Source organism: Rhamphochromis sp. 'chilingali' (assembly GCF_963969265.1).
Source record: "Rhamphochromis sp. 'chilingali' genome assembly, chromosome: 7".
Classification (NCBI taxonomy): domain Eukaryota; kingdom Metazoa; phylum Chordata; class Actinopteri; order Cichliformes; family Cichlidae; genus Rhamphochromis; species Rhamphochromis sp. 'chilingali'.
This window is the reverse complement of record NC_137934.1, coordinates 29,761,641-29,789,190: the sequence shown is the minus strand read 5'-3', so window position 1 is coordinate 29,789,190 and position 27,550 is coordinate 29,761,641. Positions and strand designations below refer to the sequence as shown.

Sequence of the window (27,550 nt, the reverse complement as noted above, 5' to 3'; positions counted from 1 at the left end):
GCCTTCTTCACACTCTCAGTTCCTTGCAGATCTTATCTTTCTCTTCACGTTGCAGTAAGACAAATAATTTTCACTTTCACTCGCATCTATGTGCCCTAAGCTTGTCATGTGCCGTTTTCCATATGCTTTTGGCTTACAAACAAGTGAAGGTGCAATCCCACTTCTTCCACACATTGTCTTTATGTTTTATCCAAAATTGCACATACGCATAGATAACTGGGCTTCCGTTGACTACCAAATCATGTTATCATCATTGTTCCAGTTTTCCTGAGTGTACACTAGGTTTTGGGTTACGTAATCTTTATTTATTTATTTTAGTTCGTTCGGATGCACAGCTTCTAGTGATTCAGAGGACGGACATTAAAGTGATTGTCTTTTATGCTGATCATGTAAATCAGCATCAAAATGCTTTATTAATCACAGAGGCTTAGGCAAGTATTAAACGCTATATTAAAATGGTTGAATTTCATATGCAGTTTCCTGGCCAGAAAAAGTGAGAGAAAACTGTAAGAAAATTACAAAAAAAAAAAATTAAATGATTGAATGATAATTCTGTTGCTATCGTCCTAATGTCCTAAAATATCTCACAATCAAACCAATTTCAACAGTTCTTAGAGTGTTAATTTCAAACAAATAGTTTTAGTTTCCTCTTGAGAATTTTGGGTAGTCAACCTTAGGCATCAGTAGCCACGCACAGCTGTATTCCTGTGCTACATTTACGTTCCCATCTTTTCAAACGCAACCTCACTGACATCACCGAATAGCACCTCTCCTCTCCACAGATGTGCTCTGGGCTGTCCTTGGAGATTTCCCCATGAAAACAAAGCTCTCCTCCCCTACGACTCTCTCTCTGTTTCCAGCCCCACTCTCTGCCTCCATCCATCTCAGCTGCTCTCTCCCCCCCACCTCACAATTTCACACCAATGAGCATGCCGCATGTAGCTCCCACTCACTGGCATCAGAAACACTAGATATCTTCAGTGCTGAGCAGTACAGTTTCAAACAAATACACAACAGCATTGGCTAGACGGAGGCTGCGTTCAGCCAAAAGGCACGTTGGGGATAGGCAGTGATAAAAAAGAGGGGGAGAAAGAGTCCAGCTGCTCTCTCACACCGGACTCAAGGTAAAGGATCCATATTAATTTATTGGGTGACAGAGTGTTATGTAATTCTGTTGTAGACACCGAGCTCCAGGCATTATCTAGGTCTTTGTTATTCTTGATGGTTCACAGCATGGATTATTATGTGTAGCTTTGAATGGAGGCTTACTAGTAAATCAGGGAGAACACTGTTGTCTAAGTGATATGACGTCTTTGGGGCTAATATTGGAAACACTAATGAAACTATTATGGGAGAGTAATTGAAGTTATGAACATCAGTGTCATGCAGCTAATTTTAAGGAGTGTTTGTGTACACTGCCAGTCTAAATGTCTTCCTAAGTGTTTTCTTATTTTCACATGCTTTCAATTCCGTTTCCTGTAAGCACTCCTGAAAATCAGTTCACACCCTCCCACTTTCCCTCCCTTGATTCTGGTAGCTCTGAGGGCTTTTCAGTCCAGTAAATGTCACTCAGCACTGCTATCAATAACGGAGAAGGGTTTTGAAGTCTACACAAGTGGCATCTGAGGGTGAGGCTGCATCCTGAACCTTCCTAAACTCCTTTTAATCCTTATTACCTTTTTTCAGCCATTGATTTTATTAACAAAGGGTCAATTCCCCCTAAAATATGGAATGACTTCTTTTTTTTTAAATTTCTATCATTTTCCTCTGTGAACCTTTAGCCATTTTTACTTGTACTTGACGAGGAAACCCTATTTTCTGAGAGTCATACTGATAATCTTTTTTAATAGTAGGATCTCTACATTGGAAGGGAGGCTTCACATCCTGTCAGTGGTGGTTCTAGACTCTGGATGGGCAAAGTAAAAAAAAAAAAAGAACATTAACCCCCAGTAGAAATGCATTTAGTCATTTCAATCAAAAAATGTGCAAACACATGCAGTTTGTTGGGAATGGGGCAAACAATTTAACGTTATTTTAACGAGATTAACGCTGACAGCACTAGTAAAGTTTAGATTAGTCAGTTTTAACGATGCTACCGTGAGTGTTTTTTGGGCAGTAGTAATAGTAGTAAAGGTACACTGTGTAAAATCTCACCAAAAGATGTCAGTGTATTGCAAATTGCAGTCAACTGAATTCTGTTAGCTTATTACTCCTAACTAAAGTGCATTATCCTTGTGGCCAGTATAGGACAATCAACTCTGCCTCCAGTTTTTCTGTAGTGGGTGTAGGCCACTATGTTTGCAATGTATCAGTATGTTTGCAGTGTCAATATGTTGGGTGGGGAAGGAGATTCTATTACCCTTAGTTAGTGAAACTTTGTTGTTAATGTTCTTGAAGGAACACTTAACTAATAAGTTACATACTATGTGAAAATGTAATGAAACTGTTTATCAGAGGGAAAAACTAATTTTTAGCACACTGGCTAAAATTAGCTAACACGTTAGCTTATAACCAGTTGCTGTTGTTGTTCTGTTTTGTTTTGTGTTTTTTGTCCTTGTCAGCTGTTCAGTGACAGGTGGGTCACATGTCTAATCTGCTGACAATACCTAATTTTGACAGTAATAATAAATGAGTACGTTTATGCATGTTTTTATGTGTTAGAGTCCTGAATTCAGTTCAGGATATGAAGTTTCAGATGAGAAGGAAGAGGATAATGCTTTATGTAGATCCTCTGGCTTCACGTTTTTGCTTCTTTGTTTCATCATTTGAGAAGAGGTTCCAATTCATCATAGGTATGAGCCTTCATATCCTGAGTCAGAAAGTGCAGGCATGAATTAAAATTTGCCTTCATGCCACACAAATGCCTATAAGAACTACTTACAGTATGTGTCCAGTCTGTTGTTATTTGGATACAATGTGATTAGACAGAGTTCCAGTGCCCATCACTGTATTGCAGTCACTGTATTCAAGATGGGCGGGGCAACATGTTGACTTTCACAAATGCCTGCTCTTAGGTATTTTTAATGGATTATTTTCAAGTGTATGAGGATGAAGAAGTTTTTTGGGAAGATGTTATTACACACTAATCAATGTATTCGTATTTGTACAACACTGTTGTGTCGATAGAGCATATGCCAGAATTGTGTCCCTGTGCACCAGTGATTTAAGGTGAGCATTATGCAATGTACCCAGTTCAATTCCAGTGAGGGAATTCTGTCACGTTTCATTCTCTTTGCTCTCTGTCCTCATGTTCTGTGCCTGTCCCAGCTGCCAGTTGTCACAAAAAAAGAAGAAAAAAAAGGCCTAATCCCTTGGCATTACATTTCCCATAAAAGATTATTTGACTTAACACATTAGTTTTATGTTATTGTATGATTGTCTGACATTGCCTCTACAAATAAAGTACAATCACCATAATGCATTTTGCAGAACATGTTAACAGTTCTGTTGTACTGTAATCTTTTTTATAAGATTGAAGAAAATCACATATTTTTTAAAATTAGCATTGTCACCACAAGTGCACCACTGTAGCTCAGCAATGGAAGTCAGCGTATTCTTGTTACATTTGTATGAAACACAGTTTTAAATCCTGCTGAAATGAAATGCTTTTAGTAGACACAATATGAGGCCTAGGAGTGAATCAGATTTTCTACAATTCAAAATAAGTCTCTGTAACAAACTGATTACAAAAATGACTGAAGGCGGGCTGAGAAAAAGAGACACGCTTACAGCCTGTAGTAGTGAGCAGTTAACCGAACAAAGCGTTTTGACACTTAGGCCAATGAACCCAGGTAAAGCAAGACAAAACACAAAACACTAGACTAGCCTACTGTGAGAAAAAAGACACAGTGGTGAAAAAAACAGAAGAAAAAAAAACTCTAGTCTAGTCACATCTCATCATTTTCAGATTTAGCCCACAGGAGATGACAAGCTCTAATTTTATCACTAAGCAAAATGTTCTCCACTAGCTAATGCAAGTCATTGCCGTGCCCTTATCATCCTAAACATGCGTGTGCTTTTAATAGTTCTGTGCAGCCAGTGACAAGCAGATTTACTTGAGTGTAATCTGACATAGCTCTGAGATAAATACTTGGCCAACGACTGGGCAGCCTTGTTTGCCCTCCCTTTACACCCGAGGTGAGTGACAGTGGTAAGGGCTCCCAGTGGTCACTTGAGAACTGTGGGAGGTGAAAGCAAAGATGTGTAACAGATTATTAAAGCACAGAATGTAAGGATTTCAAGAGGCATACCAGGTTATCACAGTCGGTGTGAATACCTAAAATTTCAAGATCAGCAATGCTTTGACAGAAAACTAATCATCAGCTGTTGCTGGGGTCGACTTTGGTATAAAAAAGCATGAAAGTGTCTGTGTGTCTGTATGTGTGTAATATTGTATATGTAATGCAAAATATTTAATAGCTGTACTTATAAAGCAAAACATTGCCAAAGAAAAGTATCACTAAACTCTGCAGTTGGTTTATTAATGTATCTGATTAAGTTTATTGTTAATCATAAGGTTGATTTACCATGAGCTTAATCAACTTAATGAACCCATAATAAGCACCTAGGTGGACAAAACCATTAGTGCCACGTTAACTATTAGCATTATCCCTGATAGCCAATGTACACCGGTCAAAATGCTTTTGCTACAGCAGCATCAAAATCGGAATGAATTATCCCTCAGAGCAGCAAACTGCTTCAATGAACTGCACTGTTCTAATTCTGGGCTAAGGAAATTATAATGCTCCTCAATATTTTAGTTTGTACTTGTAGAGGTCTTTAGAAGTTGATCATATTGATGCACAAAAGTGGTGACGAGTGTACGTGAGTAATTTTGAAATTAGGAGACACCAAAGAGGGTTCCTGTGATGAGTCCCCCAAAATATCAATCTATCATACTATATGTCTAATATGTTTGAGCAAGGACGGTAGGACACCCACACCAATAATTGTCTTTTTAATTATTTCAGTGTTTTCATATTACATTACATTCACTTCTTTCTTTGTAACTTTCAAGAATCTTCATCTTTCTTCTTGGAACTTTATTTTTTAAGGGGAATAGAAAAATAAGAATTTGACTGTTCAATGTAAATCACTGTCTTTATTTCCAACGTGCATAATACAATGAATCATCTAAATTTCTAATATTGGTCCAAAAGAACATCTCTGTTTCTCCTCAGTCCAAACTAATTCTTTCTACAAGTCTGTCTTGCAGCTCCTGCAGCCATCTTTGAACCACATTCAGACATCTTTTTTTGAAGCTTTTATCTAACTCAGTGATGACAGTCCATAACATTAATTTCAGCTGCCAACATAAAACATTAAAAGTGCATGTAGAGTCCTATAAAATTTAAAAAAATAAACAAAGAAATAAAGAATGGCATGCCATTGAAGTGCTTATAACTGAAATCAGCAACCCCACTCTTCTAATGTCTTTGTTGTATAGGTTAAGTAAGAATTGGACTCCAAAAGACATAAGGCTATACAATGATAGTAAAACCTTTTTAGTCAGCCCTTTCCTCACCTGATAATGTAATGAAGACATAGCAGTGAGGTGTCAAGGTTGGAGATTCAGAAGACAGAGGGATCTTTTCTGGAGAACTGCTTCTCCAGTTAACTGTAAAAGAGCTTATGAGAATCCAGGTTGGTGGTGTTCTGGTCCATCACTCAGCCACATTTGGAAAAATATCAAGGCTTTGTGCATTCTCGCCACAAAATTAGGAACTATCAAGTAAAGTTCTAAACAAGCTTGTTCCATTTTGCAAACAAGTTCTGTAAAGGAAGGTATTTAAATATAGTATATTTCAGCAGGAAAAAGCAAATGTTTGCAAAAGGGGTGCCAAAACTCTCTAAGCCTCTAATTTGCAATACACCACACATCAGATTTGAAAATCTGAAAATAGACCTTTAAAGGTCAGTGCATGCAAGATGGCCCAAAAATTCTCACATAACTAGCACTTTTCAGGAAAAGTGGGTTAACATTCCCCCAGACAAGAAGAACTCTTGGCTGTTACAAAAACTGTTTACAAGCTGTGATACTTGCTGGGGGTGAGGGGGACGGTTACTAAGTACAGACCATGCAGTGTGCCCAAACATTTGCTTCAAGCAATCTTCCTTCTTTGTTACTTTGAAACTGTAAAAGATGGAAATAAAAGAGCAGTGCTGCTCAGGTCAGCCTTTACATATACACTCACAGCCAATGAACTTTTGACCAAACTGTGGGTGACCAAAATTGTGCGTGTCATTATATATTCGCTTGACATGAAAAGTGTAGTAGCACTCATAAAACAGATGGGTCTTTTTTTTCAGGATCCTAAACTAACTGCAATAACAGATAATGTTCTGTGCCCTTAAATGGTCAGTGCTGTACATTTGTATTCTGTCTGAGATTAAGTTATAATCCGCTGGAGCTTGTGAAGTGAACACAGATTATGTTCCTACACAATAAACTAAAAAAGAGAAGCCTGCAGCAGGGAAGTGACAATAATCTGACCGTACATGAATGTACTTTTTTGAGTAAAAGGAAGATGAAAATAGTAACAGGGTGTTATGTACTGAAAAGCCCCTGGGCAGTTCTTACCCCAGGTTGAGTCGTGAGGTGAGTAATGAGCTCAGGTGTTCTCATGGCAGGCCTTGGCGGACTGAGGAACTGTGGCGTTATGGAACATGATTAACTAAATGAAAATTTTAGAAAACTAATCATCAGCTGTTGCTGGGGTCGACTTTGGTATAAAAAAGCATGAAAGTGTCTGTATGTGTGTAATATTGTATATGTAATGCAAAATATTTAATAGCTGTACTTATAAAGCAAAACATTGCCAAAGAAAAGTATCACCAAACTCTGCAGTTTTTTTTATTAATGTATCTGATTAAGTTAATTGTTAATCATAAGGTTGATTTACCATGAGCTTAATCAACTTAATGAACCCATAATAAGCACCTAGGTCAGGGGTCGGCAACCTGAGAGGAGTTTTAGAACTCATTATTGCTTTTAGAATGTTGCTTCTGAGATGGAAGATGTAAAAGTCCATGACTACAAAGTTCTAAATGCAAGAAAAGAATAATAATAATAACAATGATATGACATTTTTTAAGGCACAAAAGAGGGCAGATAATTGTAGTTTTAAAGCTATTTGACTAACCAAGAAAAGATAATAGGATTTCTTTCTTTTTTTTGCTGATTTTGCAACAACATCAAGGTTCGCTACATATCAACACAACTGTACATGCAACTTTAGCTTATGGGTGTGACTATATATAGACCCATTCATTTTTATGGCGATGTCTAAGTTATCAGTCATAAATAGAATAAGTTATAATAAAATGATGAATCCAACAGAAAGAAAAAGAATCAGAAAAATGGACCCAAAACAATTAAACCATCCATCCATCCCATTCGCTTCCGCTTATCCTTTTCAGGGTCGCGGGGGGCGCTGGAGCCTATCCCAGCTGTCATAGGGCGAGAGGCGGGGTACACCCTGGACAGGTCACCAGTCTGTCGCAGGGCCAACACACAGGGACAGACAACCGCACATCACACCTAGATTTCATAAATGTATGTTTGGCCCATTGGATTGCTTACATCTGTCCCTGTTTTGTATTTTCTCATGCTTTTTCTTAGTACCGTTTCTACTGCAGAGCATTTTCTGTGCTCCTCTTTTAGTGCTGTCCACACAGCTACCCAGTTACTTGCTGTAGTATTTTAATATTTTTTTTCTTCTATCCTTCACAGTTCATTCACTCATTAATTTACCATTGTACAACCTCTCTACATTCCCTCTACATTTCGAGTTGCTGTTATGCATAAAAGCATGCCACAGTACAATACAATGGAATTACAGTGGGAAACACTGCCTTAAATCCAACAGACTTTACTGTAAACAGCATTCACCAAAGTTATCGGAAAATGGAATGGAACAAAATTCACATGTGAACAAAAAAACAAATTAAATAACTAAAAATAAATTGGCCATTTCTAATGCTTGGTTGAAAACTTTTGCTGGCAAGTCTTAAGCTCATGGATGTCACCAGATGCTGGGTTTCCTCCTTTTTAATACTCGGCCAGGCCTTCACCGCAGCTGCTGTTTGTTTGTGGTCTTTATGTGTGAAGTTTAGTCTTCAAGAAGTAAAATGCATGCTCAGTTGGATTAAGATCATGTGACTAAATTGGGCATTCAATAATATTCCACTTCTTTGCACTTTACATTTTCCATCGGTTGCTTCTGTCCTTTATCACATTATCAATAAACACTAGTGTCACAGTGCACGTCCAAGCCATCACACTGCCTCCACCGTGTTTTACAGATGACGTGATATGCTTTAGACCATGAGCAGTTCCACGCCTTCTCCATACTTTCCATCATTCTGGTAGAGGCTGATCTTGGTTTCATCTTTCCAAACAATGGTTTCCCAGAACTGTGCTGTTTGATTTTTTTATTTATTTATTTATTTTTAGATATTTTTAGCAAAGTCCAATCCAGCCTTTCTATTCTTGAGGCTTATGAGACTATTCTTGATGAGATCGCTCCATTTAAATCAGTGCGATCAACAGCTTACTCAGACCCGTGGATAAACGACTCAACTCGATCAGCTAGGCGACAGTGCAGGAAGGCTGAACGAAAATGGAAAAAAGACAAGTTACAAGTCTCTTTCCTGCTGCTGAGAGAGAGCCTATCTAGATATCAAGCCATCGTAAAAGCCGAAAAATCTAAGTTTCTCGCAAGCATTATTGAGACCAACTCTAATAACCCCCGAACTCTTTTCTCAGTTATTGAATTGGTCTTGAATATCTCCCCCACTTTCCATATAGATAGCTCCATTGAAACTTGCGATAGATTCTTGCAGTTTTTTATTAATAAGATAGAAAGGCTTCGATCTACATCTATCCCATCGCTGTATAATGTCTCATTAACATATACCCCCTCAGCTGCTTTTGACCAGTTTGAGGCTGCATGTCTTAACCAGGTAGAAGAGCTTTGCAATAGCATAAAGACATCATCCTGCCCCTCAGATGGAGTCCCAACCCATTTTCTAAAAAAGATTATTAAGGTAGTCGGTCCTGACATTTTAACTATTTTTAATAGCAGTCTCAGCTCTGGAGTAGTACCAACTGGATACAAGCACGCTGTAGTGCAGCCAGTGCTTAAAAAACCGAATCTTGATTCTTCTGTTTTTGCTCATTTTAGACCTGTCTCCAAGCTACCGTTTCTGTCAAAAATGCTAGAAAGGATTGTATTTGAGCAGCTACAATCCTTTCTAAACAGTCATCATATTTTTGAGAAGTTCCAGTCGGGCTTCAAAACCCACCACAGCACAGAAACTGCCCTCTTAAAAATACTTAATGATATTTTATTAATCACTGACTCAGGAGACCCAGCCGTGCTCCTGCTCCTAGACTTAACTGCAGCCTTTGATACTGTTGACCACAGCATTCTGATCTCCCATTTGGAGCATCAAAGGTATCCCCTTGGAATGGTTTAGGTCGTACCTCTCCAAGAGGACTTTTTCCGTGAGCCTTGATGATTTTATTTCTTCCCCAGCTCCTTTTACTTGTGGTGTCCCGCAGGGATCCGTGTTAGGCCCAATTCTTTTTTCAATCTATATGTTACCCCTAGGTCTAATCTTTAGGAAACATAACATCTGCTTTCACTCATATGCCGATGACACCCAGATTTATCTTCGGTTTAATAGAAACACCTCTACGCCCATGGAATCGTTAGTCAAATCTCTCGACGAAGTTAAAACCTGGATGGCCTCAAACTTTCTTACCTTCAACGAGGAAAAAACAGAGGTAATTATTTTTGGACCAAGCTGTAATTTCAATGCCCCAGATTTGGACTTATGTAACCTAACATGTGCTGTTAAAATGCATGTAAAAAAACCTGGGGGTTCTCTTGAATAGCAAACTTACATTTGAGAAACAAATTAATTCAGTTGTCCAGCGGTCCTTTTTTAAATTAAGGCTCCTATCCAAAGTGAGATCTTTTCTATCCTTTAGAAACTTGGAACGAGCAATTCATGCGTTTGTTTTATCTCAACTGGATTACTGCAATTCACTGTATGTGGGTGTCGGTCAGTCCAGCTTGGCCCGGCTCCAACTTGTACAGAATGCTGCAGCTCGCCTTTTGACTCGTGTGAAGAAACACCAACATATTACTCCGGTGCTTGTTTCCCTTCATTGGTTTCCAGTGCGTTTTAGAATTAAATTCAAAATCTTACTTTTAACTTATAAAGTGCTAAATGGCCAGGCACCGGACTATTTGTCTGACCTTGTGCAGCTGTATACGGCCTCTAGAGCCCTTCGATCAAGTGATCACCTACTCCTTACCAGTGTTGGGAAGGTTACGTTTAAAATGTATTCCATTACAGAATACAGAATACATGCCCCAAAATGTATTCTGTAACGTATTCCGTTACGTTACTCAATGAGAGTAACGTATTCTGAATACTTTGGATTACTTAATATATTATCATGCTTTTTACAACAACGTGAATGTACTATTGCTGTGTGATTTATTACTATTACTGAAGGTCCGCGACTCCGAACTGTAGTAAAGGGACCTCTGACTAATACGGCGGGGTCCCTGTCGGCTCGTAGCCGAAAACTAGCTTTACTTTGTTGTCTGGGTCAACTTTTATTGCGAGAGACAGAGAGAGGCGTTGAAAGGCTGCTCCAACGGAACTTATTGTTTTTGGAGGAAAACATGAACACGGTGTACAGTCGAGTCTTAATAGCTTACTTACAACTGGGCTCGTCAGGTGCTCTTCTTGGCTGCAGTGGTTATTATTATATTTACATGCTTCCAGCTCCCGTTTTTCCTCGATGACAACTCGTACCTTTCCACTCCCCTTTTTCGCCCTCCTCGCGCTCACAGACCCATAACGTGTATGGCAGTCCATTCTCCCTGCAACACGGACTACATTGCCCATGATGCTACATTCTTTAGAGCTATGCTTGTAGCATTCTGCCTGTTAGCTTAGCACAACAACAACAACAATGAAAAGGCGCTCTCTCACCCAGGAAACACACAGTCGCAGAGAGAGAGAGAGCGTCGCCCTGTAACCATGGCAACCGCAACGCTGCCACCTGGAACAACAGAACGTAGCTGTCAAACAAAACCCAAACAATATGAAACAGGAAAGTACCGCCGTGTAATCCATTTATTTCAAAAAAGTAACTGTATTCTGAATACCACCTTTTTAAACTGTAACTGTAACGGAATACAGTTACTCATATTTTGTATTTTAAATACGTAACGGCGGTACATGTATTCCGTTACTCCCCAACACTGCTCCTTACTTTACATAAGTCTAGGATGGTTCATAGAGGAGATCGGGCATTTGCAGTTGTGGCACCGAAAATGTGGAACGATCTACCTCTCCACATTAGAAAGGCCCCAACTGTTACTCTTTTTAAATCGCATCTTAAAACATATTTTTTTACTCTGGCTTTCGAAACAGTAGGAGAGTTACCAATTCTTTTATCCTAATCTGTTTTTAATTTTTGTCAGTTGTTGTTGTTAATGTCACTGTTTAATTGTTATGTTGTACAGCACTTTGGTCAACGCCCTGTTGTTATTAAATGTGCTTTATAAATGAATAAAAGGAAATGAGTGACTTGCACCTTGCAGTGAACTCTCTGTATTTACTTTCATGCCATCTTTTCTTTATGGTAGGCTTGGTAGATACTCCTTCAGAGTGTTGTTCACTTCTGTGATCATTCACCACTGTTGTCTTCTGTGGACATCCAGGTCTTTTTGCATTCCCGAGTTCACCAGTGCTTTCATTCTTTCACAGGATGTACCAAATTGTAGATTTGGCCACTGCTACTATTGTAGCAATTTCTCTCAATTTTTGTAGCCTAAGGGTGGCTTTTTTCACCTGCATGGGGACCTCCTTTGACTGAATGTTGTCTGTCCATAGCAAAATATACACCACACCTCAAATCAACTCCAGGCCAAATATGTTTCTGTAACCAGCTAAAAAAACGAAACTTTTTTCAGTGTCCAAACATATATAGACTTAACTCTATATCAGAAAACAGTCCTTATTTTCTCTTTAACACTTTGATTATCACCTATTCATTTTTTTGTTGAACTGGCTTTCAATTCTGACAACAGAAAGAATCTAGTCTGCAGACATTTCTGGAACAGAATGGCAGCTAACAGTTCTTCAGGGCAATGCATGTTGTGAATTGGCCTGTCCTGAGACCAGTAATAAAACGGAAATCGGCCATGATTTCTCTTTCTGTTGTTGCTAAAGGTGGCAACACATCAGATGGTCTGACACATACTTCTGTGGGCAGTCGGTTTTCCGCTCTCGTGGCCAAGTGTACACAAATGCACACAGGCGAAGGCACAAGTGCAAGACCACAGCTGTGCTACTGTGACTCAAGTATCAAATCTGACAAGTTTGCAGCAGAGAGGGAACGGACATGGATGGACTTGCCAAAGCTGAACTGCCGAGAAGTCACCCTTATAACTTGTCATCTGAGTCACAGTGCATCTTAATTAGCCCGAAAACAGCAAAAACAGGCTTATGTAATGAATGGAGAGTAGAGCTAGACAAACAATCGCACTTTGATTGTGACATTTGGCAGCAGACTAGCCAATATTTGAGAGTTTTCTAGTACTTTGGGGATTTGAATGACAAAAGAAAATACTTTCTTTTGTTGTTTCTTCACTAATAATTTAAGCATAATATTAGCACTCCAGTAGCATTTCTCCTTCTATCTATGTACTAAATGTATGTACATAAAAAGATTCTGTGTGATTTTTCTTGCCATACTTGGTCCAGAAGAACTTGCTGAATCGTTAAAGAGTATTTTTGACTTGTTCTCTAAAGCGCGAGAGGTCCACACACACACATCAAGGTGACACAGTGCCACAGAAGCAAATCAGCCAGGATGCATAAGTGGTTCTGCAGAGATAACATAAGCAACTGTACACTTTCCTTAATGTGTGTGAAAAAGAGTGAGTGTAAGGCTGACAGTGAGTGAGTGGAGTAATTAAGCAACTCATAGATCCATTAATTAAAAGATGTGTGAATGCCAGTTCCTGTGTGGATGTGAAGTACTCAAATGATATTGTGATGTGGTGATACTGAGACAAAGAACTAAGATTTTTTTTTATGAGTGAAAAAATAATAGCATAAGTAACATTGCATAATATATTGTTTATGTAATATAAATATCATATAAAATAGGCATATAATAATAACTATATATTTTTCAAATGCTTTTCTTTATGATGATTATTAATGACAGTACTACAGACACTGCAAAATCATTGTTTTTAAAGGATGGCTCTATTATGAACATGACTATACACAACAGACTGAGCCGAGGAGCAAAAAGTGTCCATATTATATAATTTACAAAAATAGAACTACAGCAGCTGGTTATTTTGGCACATGAACCACTCAGGAACAACCTTAACAAGTCTCATGTCCTAAGTAATCAGTGTAAGAGTTCCCCTCATAATAAGGTTTATTGAGGTTTTTGAGAGTGAGAGAGAAACCAAGACCATTTTACTGACATCTAACATGGTCTGGGGTTTAAAAGGTTTTATATAATACTAACAAATAGTGGGAAGGCTGAGTCACCCTGCTAAAAGTGAAACAGTTCCTCATTATTTCAATCAGTGTTATGTGTGGCCTAGACAGTGACATATTCAGAGTTGTTTCTTTAATTTAATGGCAAGATAGACAGCTCTTACTGGAACTGGAATGACCTGTCACACAATGTGAGCTCTACAAAGCATTGGGAGTTAATGTTGTTACACATTTTACGTTACTTTATATGATTGTCTTATTTTTTCTTTTAAGGCTCTTATTTAAAAGAGTGTTTTTGAATGAATATATTTTTGAAAATATATTTTCAAAATGAGACATATTTTCAAAATAATTACTTATTTTAATCCTCTTAGCTCTTATTATGAGCTTTGATTTTTAATTTTTTTTAAATTAGACTAAACATTTGATATTCAGGGTAGAGTTTTAGGCATTGGTAACCTGTCCATGATGGTAGACATGGAGACCACACTTTCAGATAAATTCAACACCCTAGTTGGATAAGCAGTCGAGTATGGATGGATGCATGGGTTGTTAGATGGATGTCTGGCTTTGGAGAGGTGACACAGTATTGTAGGATTTCTAGAGTTTTTATTTTCAATTTTTAGAGTACTTCTAAAAGTAGAAGTAGACGCAGAATAGCAGTAGTGGCAATCAAGAAGAGACAAACCTATGGTGGAAAACAATAACTTTACAATAATGGGAAACATATAAATGTTGGAATAAAGTGTGAGTGTCTTTTAGCAAAACAGAGTGCCGAAACAGTATGACGTATGCTGTGAGATGGGCTCGGAAGCAGGAAGAAAATGTAAGAGCAATGTATAAAACTTTAACTTGACAGGCTGCTATTTTTACTGGCACTCAACAGGAACAAGAGCAGGGATGTGACCTGTGCATAAGATTATCTTCTCTTAACTTGAGAGATGACCTGACACGCATGCCCTCTGCTTTTAACGTCAACGCAGCGTCACTGCCGACATAGTCACCAGGGCCCTGTACATGTACCCTACGCGGTCATGCAGTGTATAGAATAGTACAACATAAATTTTTTAATCAATACGGTCCCTCTCCTTAGCACCAAATAAATGCATTTTACCAATATACACCAGCATGCTGACTAGTAGAAAATCTTTGGATGAATATGCTATATGTACATCAATCTAATCCCTTTTTACAGGATTTGTTTAAAAGCTGATACTACACACATACAGTGTATAGAACTGCAGAGTGTTTCTTGTCGGCATGCAAAAATGAGGACATGGAGAGACGTCTTAAAACCTGCATTGCACCAAGTTAGGTAACATCAAAGAATATTCATATACATACACACACACAGTCGCAGCTTCCATGATCTACATTTTAACATCTTAATCCACCAACCCCACCAGGGAACTCAGACACTGGAAGTCTAGCGGATGCTTCCTGTACTTTTAGATTCACGAGGCGTACTTGTGTGTATCCGAGGCATTCGAGCGCTGTTGCTGTTTTTAGCCTCCTTCCTCCAGGAGCCAGCCTTGCTGCATGGCTGAATAGAACATGCACTGCTTCCCCCTGACTACACGGATTTGTCAGGGGTTTTTATAAATAGCTCAGTGGTAGCAGCAGCACGTGTCTGCATCATACTGCAGATGAAGAATGTACCTCACAACAGCCACGGACATACAGATTTGTCTAAACAAAGAAGAGGCAGGGAGAAAAGACAGGAGGAGGGCATCTGTTGCCATGATACTGACAATTTTATCACTCACCAAACAAGCTTATCAATATATAAATGTCTCTCCTTATCAATTTCACTTGATGGCCTCTGCCTGCTAAAGAATGGCACGGGCACACAAACAAAATCTAACTATAATGCATAGTTTCTAATGGATGAAAGCTGCTGCCTAACGTGCCAGTATTTCAAATTTAAATGCTCGAGTATTATTGCCAAACATGAATTCATGACCAGATGCGTTTCAATTTAAATCACTAATTGCGATCTAAAGGCAATATGTTCAATATATTATGCAATCTGCATGAAATAACCTTTCATTTTCACTGATCATAAAGGGGATGATTAAATGACTGCACTGTTTTGCAGGAAGTGCCATTTAAAAGCATAGCTTGGTGTGGCGTGGGTGTGGTCCTTGGCCAGCTGCAGAGGAGGCGTGACGCAGTGAGCTCCCGGGGCGGCGCAGGGGCGGGGTGAACAGGTGTGCTGGGATCTGACAGTGATTGTGTCTCTTTATGTGTTGGCAGTGACAGACGGAGACGGAGGTGACAGCAGAGAAAGAGAGTGCGGAGTATATGTGTCCACGTTACCCCGAGTTTAATAAAAGGTTTCTGCATTGTCAAAGTCGCTCCGGCTGGTATTTCTTGGGTCCACCGTTACACTTGGTTTCTACAAATTATGTTAAGTAAAGTAGCAAATAAGTAATGTCGACACTCCCCATTTGTGCTCTAACCTTGGCAGATCTGGTTTCTTGTGCACCACTAAAATGGATTGAATCCCAATCAATTCTCTAACTAGTCTTCATTCTCTTGGAGAGCATTTTAAGTGAGATTTGTTGTGAGTCTTGCAGCTTTGCGTCATTGTTTATGTCTGCTAAGTGCACCCTTCTCAGTTTTCTCACTTTTATACTGCTTTTGTAAAATTCACTCACAGACTATTATTAATTAATTACTACTATTATTAATTGACACCTAAGGATGTTCACTCATTTCCTTTTTTTAATCACCTGTTTGAGTGAACAACACTTTTGTGATTTACTAGTAGGCCATGCTACTACATTTGAAAAGTTCATCACTGCAAACACGACTCTGTTGACTGCAGTGCACCGTTTGCTCTGCTGGCTAGAAGGTCTCTTACTTTACAGCACCTGCAGCAAGTGGATTTGGGGTTTACTTGCAGCATTTATTGAAATTTATTGAAGAAGCAGCTGATTACGTTAGATATTTATTGCCACAAACTGCTTGGCAAATATAATATTTGTAAAAGAGGAGCTTATAAACACTATTGTTTTATTATTCATGTAGGAAAGCATGTGCATTACCTTTTGCTGTTTCCACACACCTAAATGCCCTGTGCACGCCCTCTGCCACTAATAGAATTAAATAAAATGTGAAAAACATTTGATTTTAATCTCAAAGAAACAGCCTGGTTATTCTTTTAAGCCAAGAAAATATGAGACAAAGCTAAGCTTTTTAATAATGTAAGTCAAAATTAAAATGGAATAGAAATGACTATGTTGCTGAATATGAATAAGTATTCCCAAATTGAATTTAATAACAGACAGTACTAAATAGAAATACATTATGCTTTCATTTCAGCTTGGAACTGAAAACGGGTTTGAATCAAACATATACACAAGTAAATGGATTTGGTGATTACATTACTTCAGTGATAAAAAAAAAAAAAAAGTTAGCACCTTCTGCAATGTATAGATCTATGTTTCCGTGTTCCACACCTGATTTAAGGCTACTTGACACATGTACATTTCCATCCAGGTGATGGAATTTACCAATCCTATTACCATTGAACACTTAAGCTCATATATTTCAATTGGTTGCTTATATACACATCAACTCTTATGAAATCTTCACCTATATGGCAGATCCAAATCAAAATCCTACAAGTGAAGAACTGCAAGGCCAAAACACATGTAAGAGAGCTTAAAGGGAAGTATGTTTAAGTATCTGAAACTATGTTTCTTTAGCTTAATGAGACCAAATGCTCCTACTGCATCAGAGGAATCGGCAGCAATCTGGTGGATGTTAATAGGTTTAAAGCGTTGCATCATCTTGTGGGGGAAATTGTGTGTAAAAGCTGCTTAACAGCCACTAAATTTGACAATTTTGATTTAAAAAATGACATTACAAATTTGTCATGTGATATTTTAAAGTTTAATCTTTCTGGTGTTATTGCTATATTTGTTTCATTCTAACATCAGTCTTTTTTTTTAATGTTCCTAACTACTGACGCACAACTCAGCCCTCACTAGTGATCTTTACTTAACTACAAGTCTATACATAGTCTATCATGTTTAAAATATCCCTGCCTATTATTTTAGCTTTCCTCTCTGAAAATGAATTTTCAATAATACCTTGTGTTAAGTGCACCTTGAGATTATGACTCATATAGATGACACATAAGCTGCCTTTCTAGTTGAGTGGATTTGTTTTATATATAACATCCGATATATAACTTGGGCGTTTCTGGGGCAAGCTGCATCACATCTGCAGTGCATCTGAAACAACCCGCCTACAGTCTTTATTTAGATTTACGTTTGATGAATAGAAAAGGTTTTTGACAGAGCATTAACTCTTAACTGAAACCCTAACAAATCTGTCAGTGCACAATCTTCTAGGTTTCATTGATTGTTTTGTAACCTCATGTTCTCCTCTGTGAACATAGATTTATTTCACTGACTTACCTCTTACACTTAATGGCAGAGTGCTGAACAAATTTCATTAAATAGCAATACCACAAACCTTCTGCATTAGTGCAGCCCAAACATAAGTGAACGTACACTCTCTTACATGCATGCAACCCCTCAAAACACCCAGGAGTGGATAGATGGAAAACAAAAAGTGATATTTTAAAGAGCTTTGGAATTCATGTGGTGGACGAAGCCCATTATGTCCAGCAAATGGATTTCGGTCAGCTAATAAACAGTACATTTCATGCAATGTTCCCACTTCAAGGTCCAAACATCAAAACAATCCAGTGCTCCAACTCCTCTGCTGCACTGATATCATCAAAGAAAAAGGGACACTAAACTGGGATAATGGCTTTTTATGATGGATGGACTACTATAATGGAAAGAAGGATGGAGACACAAGCTGCTTGAGTCATTCTAAAGCTCAACAGTGTCTAATAAAGTAGCCCAATCTGGAAATGTTTACAAACCAGGACTATCACCAAAGCCAAGCAAACATCCTGTAGATGTAACACTGCAACAAAGTGAGTGGACAAGACAAATCTTTACCCAAATACGTGCTACTGTCAGCAGCTGTTTACCGTAGATCAGCTGAAAGACTGGAAACAAACAAAGAGTGACTTTATTTGGCTTTTATTACAGATAAAACAAAAGTCATGCAATCATCTGGTAAAGTGTCAAAGACGGTAGGGACAATGATACTTTTCCGCACCTCTTTATCTTTGGATTCAAGGTTTTTCAGTCACAAAGGTGCCACAGTTGAATAGAATCAAGAACCTAGTCACTGAGTCTGTATTTGCAAACAATAAGTCCATTTGTGTGTTCCATGCTCAAATGTATGTGTGGAAGTGGAAGTGTTTACCAACGACAACAACTCAGTCACCAAGAAAAAAAGCCACATAAAGTCACCAATGTTTCTCCAAAACTCCTCTTGGCATTCACATCGGGACAAAAACTGTGTGCTGGGAGCTTCGTAGTATGAGCTTCCACGGCAGAGCAGCTTCTCCAGGTGTAACGTGTAGGTAGCTCAGTATTTTTGTTCATGTAATGTATAACAACTGATAGATAACTAGTTTAGCTTTTTTCCAGTTAGCAAACTAAGTATTTTATGAAAATTAAAATCTGAAATTTAATGAATGATCTACAATATCAAGACATGGTGAAAGCCAAATTACACAAATATATAATATATAATAAATATAGCATAGAATTATTAGTTAGGGTACGTCTTTTCCTCAGTGATGACAGACATCACTGGATTTAAATACACAGTATTTAAGCACAGTAGCATTTTACAGTTAAAATTACGTAAGGAAGTAAGTAGTACTAATGACAACACTGAGACTTAATAACAGTTTATTGAGACTATCCGTATAGACTTACTTTTAAAAAACAGCATCTTTATAACCATGCCCCATCTGGAGTGACCCATCTGTCCCAGAGGCAGAACAGTGACAAATTGTACATGGCAGCAGCAGTGTACAAATGAAACAGGACAGACTGTGATGAGAGATGGAGATATGGTTTGTTTCAGTGTGGTCCATGAGAGATGCTGTTTTTTTCTTTTGTTGGGGGTTGGGTGTGGGCGATGGGGGTGGGGTGAGTGTTAATACACAGTGGGGCTTTTAAAGACTCCCCACATGTTGAATGGTCATCTAAATACTATAAACATGATACATTTATAGAGAAATCACAAATAAGCCTAGCTATTGGGTGGGAGTTCTTTCACTGTGATTGGTTTAATGGTAATAAATAAGATGATGAGCAGAATAGCGGCAAAAATAAATTTTTTATTTGTTTTATTATCTATAGTGCAGGTAAAATGATCAGAAAAATTGAAAAATGAAAAATCTTTACTTTTCACACTCTGTGAAAATCATTTTAAACTTTGCATTACGTGCATTATACAGCCACACCAAAACACCTTCTCAGGAAGGGAAGTTGGGTATCAGTGATGTTTGAAGCTTCATTCTGAATGAGGCAGAGCCATTGCATATGGAGTTGCACCTGTTGTCCATGTTTAGTCCTGTCTTTTGGATTCAGTTGGCCTGCATCTTGTTTCTTTATGATCAGCTTATTCAGCAGGCCATCCATCAACATTTGAGAACATAAATACATCATCTGAAGGAACAGCCCAATTACGCAAAGACAAAACATATGATTAGCCACCTTGGCAACAGCAACTATGTAAGAGCAAGGTTCTTGATAGCAGAGGTGTTTCTGGTATATTATAAATAGCATGGCACAGGGAAAAGCAAGAAGGGGTTGGGGGGAGGGGGTCCAGTGGAGAAGGTTGGAGTTGTGTTGTGGTTAAAGTGCTGTGAATGATTTTGGAGCACAGGTTCAGTCCTGATGCAGGTAGTGTTACATAAAGTGGCGACTCTTGCAAAGTACCAAGACAATATGGAAAATGATGCAAAAGTCAGTTTTCATGATTTAAAAAATAAATGTTGAAAACCATTAAATACTGTGTTCTTTTTCAGCAAGATTTGCACCATGAAGACCAGACTAGGCTGCCTGTCCCACAAATCTGACTCCTACAATGACTTCTCAGAATTCCTGCCTCCAGCCCACGAAACCACAGCCAGGTGTCTGAAGTGAGTTTGCCAGAAAACAAGCCTTCCTGTGCTGGTTTTATAAGACTACAAATTATTTTTGTGCTTGACCTGTTGTTGTGTGAAATAATTAGAATTATCAGACCTTTCAAGGAAAAGTTGCCTTTAAGACTTTCTTTAATTTGAGGTGATATGAATGTAATTTATTGCTTTCCATTTGAGCAGTATGTCGGCAAAAGTATTATATATTCTGAGAATGACACAAGTATTATTTTTATTATTATAGTTATTATTATTAATGCAAGTCCTAAGTCATAACATATTTGCAAGAATCACCCTTGGCATTTACTAGAGGAGATAACTTCAGCGGTGCATGTCCCGCTGTAATGACTGTATGAATGTTACTGCTGCACTAAACCATTGTTTGTTTGTCTGCCCAACCTAAGTTGGCAAACAAATGCACTTTAGGCTTCGAAACTGTCTGATTCTTATCTATATCAGATATTATGATATCATCATATTGCCTAGCACCCACCTATCAACTGGCTGAAATTTATAGCATGTATAGCATTTTATAACATTGTCTTTGGTCAGTTTAATTTCACCACAATGACATGTAATATATCAAAATAATATAATAATATTATATAATGTTAAATATAACCATTTTTGGTATTTCCAAATTGTGTTTACGGCCTCGAAATTACATTATATCATATGACATATTATGAAGTCAAGCTTACTGTACTTTGGGGTTACATCAAAACTTTAATGTTGGATCAGTAACCTTCTAAATGTATGTTAGGCGATGGCATTTCAAGCCGTGTGAATTGATCTAGCCAACCTTCCAGTCTTTTTTTAAAGCATGTCCAAGAAATTTCTTTGTCAGGTGCATGTTACTCATATGTACAGGTTCACCATAATGCATGTAAATACAGATTCATGGTGGAAATGAAAAAGTCCTCTTTTATAGATCTGCTTACAAAGTATTTCATTGAATTTAATCTTGCATGCCACTTTTTATGATTTTTATTCTTTTGACAATGAAACACACAGTCCCTTAATCATATATAGATTACTTACTTACATGTTGCTGCATATAAATGGACATTGAGTTCCATATTTATCTTCATATATATATATATATATATATATATATATATATATATATATATAAATAAATACCCCATTTTTTAAAAATCTTTTCTCAATGTCATTAACTGTATGAGCTGAACGCACAGACAGAGCAAACTGTACAGCATAATTGTCTGTTTAGCATAGACCTTTTTGCACTTAGGCTAGTAGTAATCAAGTAAATATTATTTTGGCCAGTTGGAAAAAAGGTACACTGTCAGATGTTCTAACACATCCTCACTAAAGTAACTTGTGGCATTGTTTTAAAATATTTCAGACTGCTTTGCACATGCTGTGGAAGACATTAATCATTTAATTGTAGCTCTGTTGTCTCCTCCAATCTTTAAAAGTAACCTGTTATTTGAAATATTTTATGGCCTTGAGAAGAAGAATTAGTATGAGGAGGAATTAATCATGCATTAAACTCAGTTGCCATTCAAGAATTTATATAAAACACTGCAGGGGACTCAAAATGCATTAAAGCATAGTTGTTGATTAGCATGTAATTGAGGCACTTCTTTTTGTCTTTCTCTCCATCAGACTATCAACCGATGAAGTTGTTCGATGGTCTGAATCATTCGATAGCCTCCTCACTCATAAGTGTAAGTGAACACTTTCTATTTTCTGAGGGAACAGTTCATACTGCACAGAACACTCATAGCCAGCCCCAAGAAAATGAAAGCCACCTTATACAGAAGTAAACAAGCCCCTACCAGTTTCGTTAATACTTTCCTTTTTTCACTCAGGAAAAACAAATTTTACTGTTCTCCTCTCAAGCCCATGTTATGCAAGTGTGTCATTTCTTTGTTGTTAAGAGTCCGTGCCGCATAATGAGTCACATCCTCGTCTTTGACCTTCCCCTTGGACCAAAAAGACAGCAGCACGCACTCACAACTCACATGTCTGTCTGCACAAATGGGTCATGGATTTATTTTCTGCTGACAAGCCATGTGACGTAGCATCTTTGACAGAAAACTCTAAACTAAAAGAGTAAAGGGCACATTCATTTGGTGAGAGTCGGATCAACTCAAATCAAATTCGAACATTTTCCTCCTACAATTAGGATGCTCGTGTCTTGCTGAACCTCAAAGGTCAAATCAATTTTTTTTTACTGATATAGAAATCAATCGTTGTTTGTAGGAAGTGAACGTTTAATCTAGGCTGATTGAGGTCCTATCCACGTTTCCTGGAACAACTCAAAATCTTGGGTCAGTCAACTAGTACTGGATGAGTTTAATGATACCTTTGGGACTGTTGACCCCCAAGTAACATTTGATGAGCTGACAGCTTTGTCTTCCTTATTGTACGTATGCATACATGTACATAGATCAAGCACACAATTTACAACATATGCTTCCCTAAAAATGGTAATAAAAACACTGTATACCTGTCCAGTTATATGACCAATGATTGTGGCAATAATGTGTCAGTATCTGTAGCAAGGTGAGAGAAATACTATAAAAAAAAATTTTGATAAAGAAACACATGAGGTTATAACTAGCTATTTGTTTGTCTTTTTTTGCCAATTCATTTGCCAAATATTGTCTCAAATAATTAAAATCATTGTTTTGTTATACATGAATATAACCAAAGATGAGTGAGCTTGAACTGCTGGATATTGGGTGAATGATGAATGTCTAAAACCATAACGTGATTATCCCAGTAGTTCGATTACAGGAAAGGTTTAGGGTGTCCATCATTGTATCATTTCACTTTTTTAAAGTTCACCCAGGACCATCTTTATTTTTAGTGTCCTTGCTAACTAAATGTCAATCCACAGTTACCCTCTTTTTTTGTTTTTTAATTGAAATGCTAGGTGAATGCTTTAGCTGGGTGTCTGTGAATTCTGTTCTTAGTACAATTATATGAAATTCATTCATCTTTACATACGGTACAATTTAGGGCTTTTCCAGGTGAAAGATACCAGGGTTTATGAGCAGTTACAAACCTGGCAGATTAAAAAACACATATTTCCCTCTGTTGTTTCCTCATCATTTCATCAGCAAAGACAATAAAGAACAAGACTTTAAAACACACCATAATTCTCATACATACACCAAAACTGAAGTGCTATCCAAATCAATGTATCCTTGTTGCACGGTGTTACTTGCACTTTTAAGATTGCTGTCAGTTAATAGACACTGAAATATTAACAAGTCAGTAATATGCGTGTAGTTATTAGCGTGTTTTGGACAAGATTTTTGCAAAAATTAATAAGCGTTGGAGTCCAAAGGGTGGGTGGCAACAGCTGCATCCCAGTTTTGTTCAGTGATGAACTCCATAACACTAGGCTAACAAATGGTAGTCTTGAAAAGTCATACTCACTTGAACAGCTTCATTAAAATTGAGGTTATGACATAACACATCAGTTTGACACACAACAAAATAATGTTTCCCAGGCAAAACTAGAGGATTTCCCTAGACACAGGGAGCGTGATGCACCTGTGCATCCTGTTTCCACTGACCAAGCATTAGAGCAGCACACTACAAAATGTAGATACAAACACACACATATTTGGATTACATAAGTGATGTTAAATCAATAGGAACAGAGTGCTGGATGTTCCTGTAATTTGTAAGCAAATTATTAACCTTAATTTGCTTTAAAAAGAATACTGTGTGTTTCATCTGGATGCATTCAACCTGTGGGCACTGTTAGCTATATGTGACTTGTTAGAACAAAATAACAAGCAATACCTTTTTTTATGCATAACAGATTAGGAGAAAAAATACCGAGAGGAAAAAAACGTTAATGTTTCTGTACCAGAAATGTCTAAAAGGGTTAGGACAGGAGAAATATGTAACTTATGGTCCACGACTTTCTTAAGGATTTAGCAAATTGATGGAGGTTTCGAAATGGGCTGTAAATGTCTGAAATGGTGGGATCTGGGGAGAGGTTTTAAAGCAAAAGGATGACAGTGACTGTTTTAAAAAAATCTGGCATGCACACAGAAGATAGAGACAGGCTGATAATGGACAGGAGGTGGAGGTGATAAGTAGAACCTCATTTGCAACGAATATCAATTGGGCATGAAGAAGTGCACATATGCAAACTATATCTGGCAGATCTGTCATGGAAATAGGATAAAACTCAGACAATGGGGTGGGCTGAGACACTTGGACAGATTGGAAGGTTCCTGGCTTGAACTGTGATCTGATACCATTGACCTTACCAGCAAAAAAATAAAAAATAAAAATCACAGTCATGGTAGGAAAACCAGATTGAGCAGGGGTAAGAAGTCTGGTGATGGTGTCTAACAGGAACCTAGAATTGTGCCTATGTGCTTGTTAGTGCTTATATAGCCATAGAAGTGGATTGCTCGTGTATCTTTAACGTAAAACAGGTTTACTTTTGTTTCATTTATCTACAAACAACCTTCAAATAACACAAAAAATCTGCAAAACGACCTAAACGTAACAGTTCATGTGCAAAAACCTGACATCATCCTATACTTGTTTAGAGACAAATATGGCAAAATGTCCATTAAGTTGATATCCAACAGTGATTTTTACTGGAAATGTTTAGCTCCAGTTCTCGCACTCATTTGTGATGAACGAGGTCCCAAATGATACAGAAAACATATTCATATTCTTCTGTCAGTCATCCTCAAATAAATGAAGTGTGATACTTTTTGTCTCATTTGGTTTAATTGAGTTCTCCTTTTTTTTGGAAAAAAAAATGTAAGATTTTTTTTCTCATGCTTTTGTTGGTAAGTAGAACAAAAAATTGTAATGTGTTTACAAATTTTTAAGCACCACAGTAAGCGTATATGCTGTTCGAGGCCAATCAAAACAGTATTGTTGCATTGCACTGTGTTAAGAGGTAAACAGCAGAAAGGGCGGAAATGACATGTCAGCATGACACAGGCACATAGAAAAACATGCCCCACTTCTCATAATGTCAACAGGGAGCACATTAATTACTCACTTATCTTGGCTGCCAAAAATGTGTTCTCTTTGTTGGAATATTTTGTTCTGATTTATTTATGCTGTAACTATAATACAATTTCCTGCTTATGTTCATCATACACCAAAAGATAATAAAGGGTAAAATGAGCTGCTGTACAGAAACGTGAGTCTTATGTGTTTTTATATTTTACATTCTTTAACTTTTTGATTCTTTTTTTTTTTTTTTTGTTCTCAGATGGGCTGGCAGCTTTCCGGACATTTCTTAAGTCAGAATTCAGTGATGAGAATATTGAGTTTTGGATGGCCTGTGAAGACTACAAAAAAATCAAGAGCTCAGCTAAGCTGGTGTCAAAAGCAAACAAGATATTTAAGGAGTTTGTTGAGGTTCAGGCACCAAGAGAGGTGAGTTAATGCAGTTTTCTACAGACTTGACTATTAATTTTAAACCCATGATTCACTACTTTAAACCCATGATAAACCCAGTCAAAAGAAATTAAAAGATTCTTATCATGGTAACAGGATAGTGATGTATGACAAGGAAGGATAGCAGCAAGACTGAAAGGGAAGATTTACAAGATGGTAGTGAGACCTGCTATGATGGTTTGGCAGTGTCACTGACAAAAAGACAGAAGCTGGCACTAAAGGTGGCAGCGCTGAGGATCCTAAGATGTCCACTGGGACTGACCAAGATGGGACTGACCACTCAGGTTGAGTGGTTTGTAGACAAAATTTGTAGGCAAAGAGAGATAAGACCAAGATTGGTTGCACATATACTGGAGAGTATGGATAGTGCATATTTTGGGAAAAGGATGTTGCATATGGAGCTGCCAGGCAGGAGGAAAAGAAGAAGACGTCAGAGAAGGTTCATGCATGTAGTTAAGGGGGACATTTTATTATTCATTATGACAAATTAACAAACTGACTATTACATTAATGAAAGTAAATGACTCTTTTCTTCAAAATTATTCTTTCCTCTCTTTGTCCTGGCAGATTAACATTGACTACCGTACCAGGGAGAAGACTAAGCAGAGCCTGGCGGATCCCACCCCAACCAGCCTCAATGAAGTCCAAGGTAAAATCTACAGCCTCATGGAGAAAGACTCCTACCCACGGTTTCTCAGGTCCAAGATGTACCAGGATATAGTCAACAGGGCACAAGCGCGAGGACAACGAAGGTCTGTTTGACAAACAGTGGCAATAAAACTGGACCTTTACTGTAGATCATTTATCCTTTGAAATCTCTTAATACTGTGAATCTGCAAGGATGGGGGTGACCTGCTTGACTGTTTCCTTTATCAACACCAGCTCCATGCATGCAATCCCTCTAGATAAAACGTGTCTCTGTGGACTGCAATATACAATACAATGAGTGTGGATGATTATAAGCTAATGGTTTGCTGAGCAATCTGTCTGAAATATCAAAATAAAAGTACAGTATCATGCAATAATGATAGTTATCACAATATTTGCTATGTTTTGTTAGTTCTTTAGCTATGTAAGTTATTTATTTTTATATCAGTCATGCACTATGTGATTATAGGCTATAGACTCAAATAAAAGACTCAAATAGAGACTGGTAAGTGGTGGTTTGAATTGATATATGCATTTCTGTAATAAAGAAACTTTACAGTCAATAAAGAAATCAAATGAGTTGTTCAAATAGTCCTAAAAGCAAAAGAAAACCTTTATGGTAATCTCCATGTGCACCTCTGGATTGTTACTGCTTGATCACTACATGGAAGTACAGTTGTGACCAACTGTGAACCTGTGATTTCACAATGGTCCTTAGACTTGAGAGACCAGACACCAAACTTCATATCACAGCAAGTAGTTGGATTATGACCAAGAACATATCTGTGTACGTGTGTGTGTGTGTGTGTGTGTGTGTGTGTGTGTGTGTGTGTGTGTGTGTGTGTGTGTGTGTGTGTGTGTGTGTGTGTGTGTGTGTGTGCGTGCGCGCGTGTG

The 27,550-nt window shown here is 37.8% G+C and overlaps 1 protein-coding gene across 1 annotated transcript; it reads left to right on the top strand.

Moving 5' to 3' along the window:
• The first annotated feature begins 1,009 nt into the window (after positions 1–1,009).
• On the top strand, positions 1,010–27,550 carry rgs8 (regulator of G protein signaling 8). Its single transcript, XM_080887615.1, has 5 exons — positions 1,010–1,124; positions 20,471–20,584; positions 22,217–22,278; positions 25,821–25,987; positions 26,576–27,550. Exons 2-5 carry the CDS (start codon positions 20,484–20,486, stop codon positions 26,768–26,770), a joined length of 525 nt encoding a protein of 174 aa, XP_080743741.1. The 5' UTR covers positions 1,010–1,124; positions 20,471–20,483; the 3' UTR covers positions 26,771–27,550.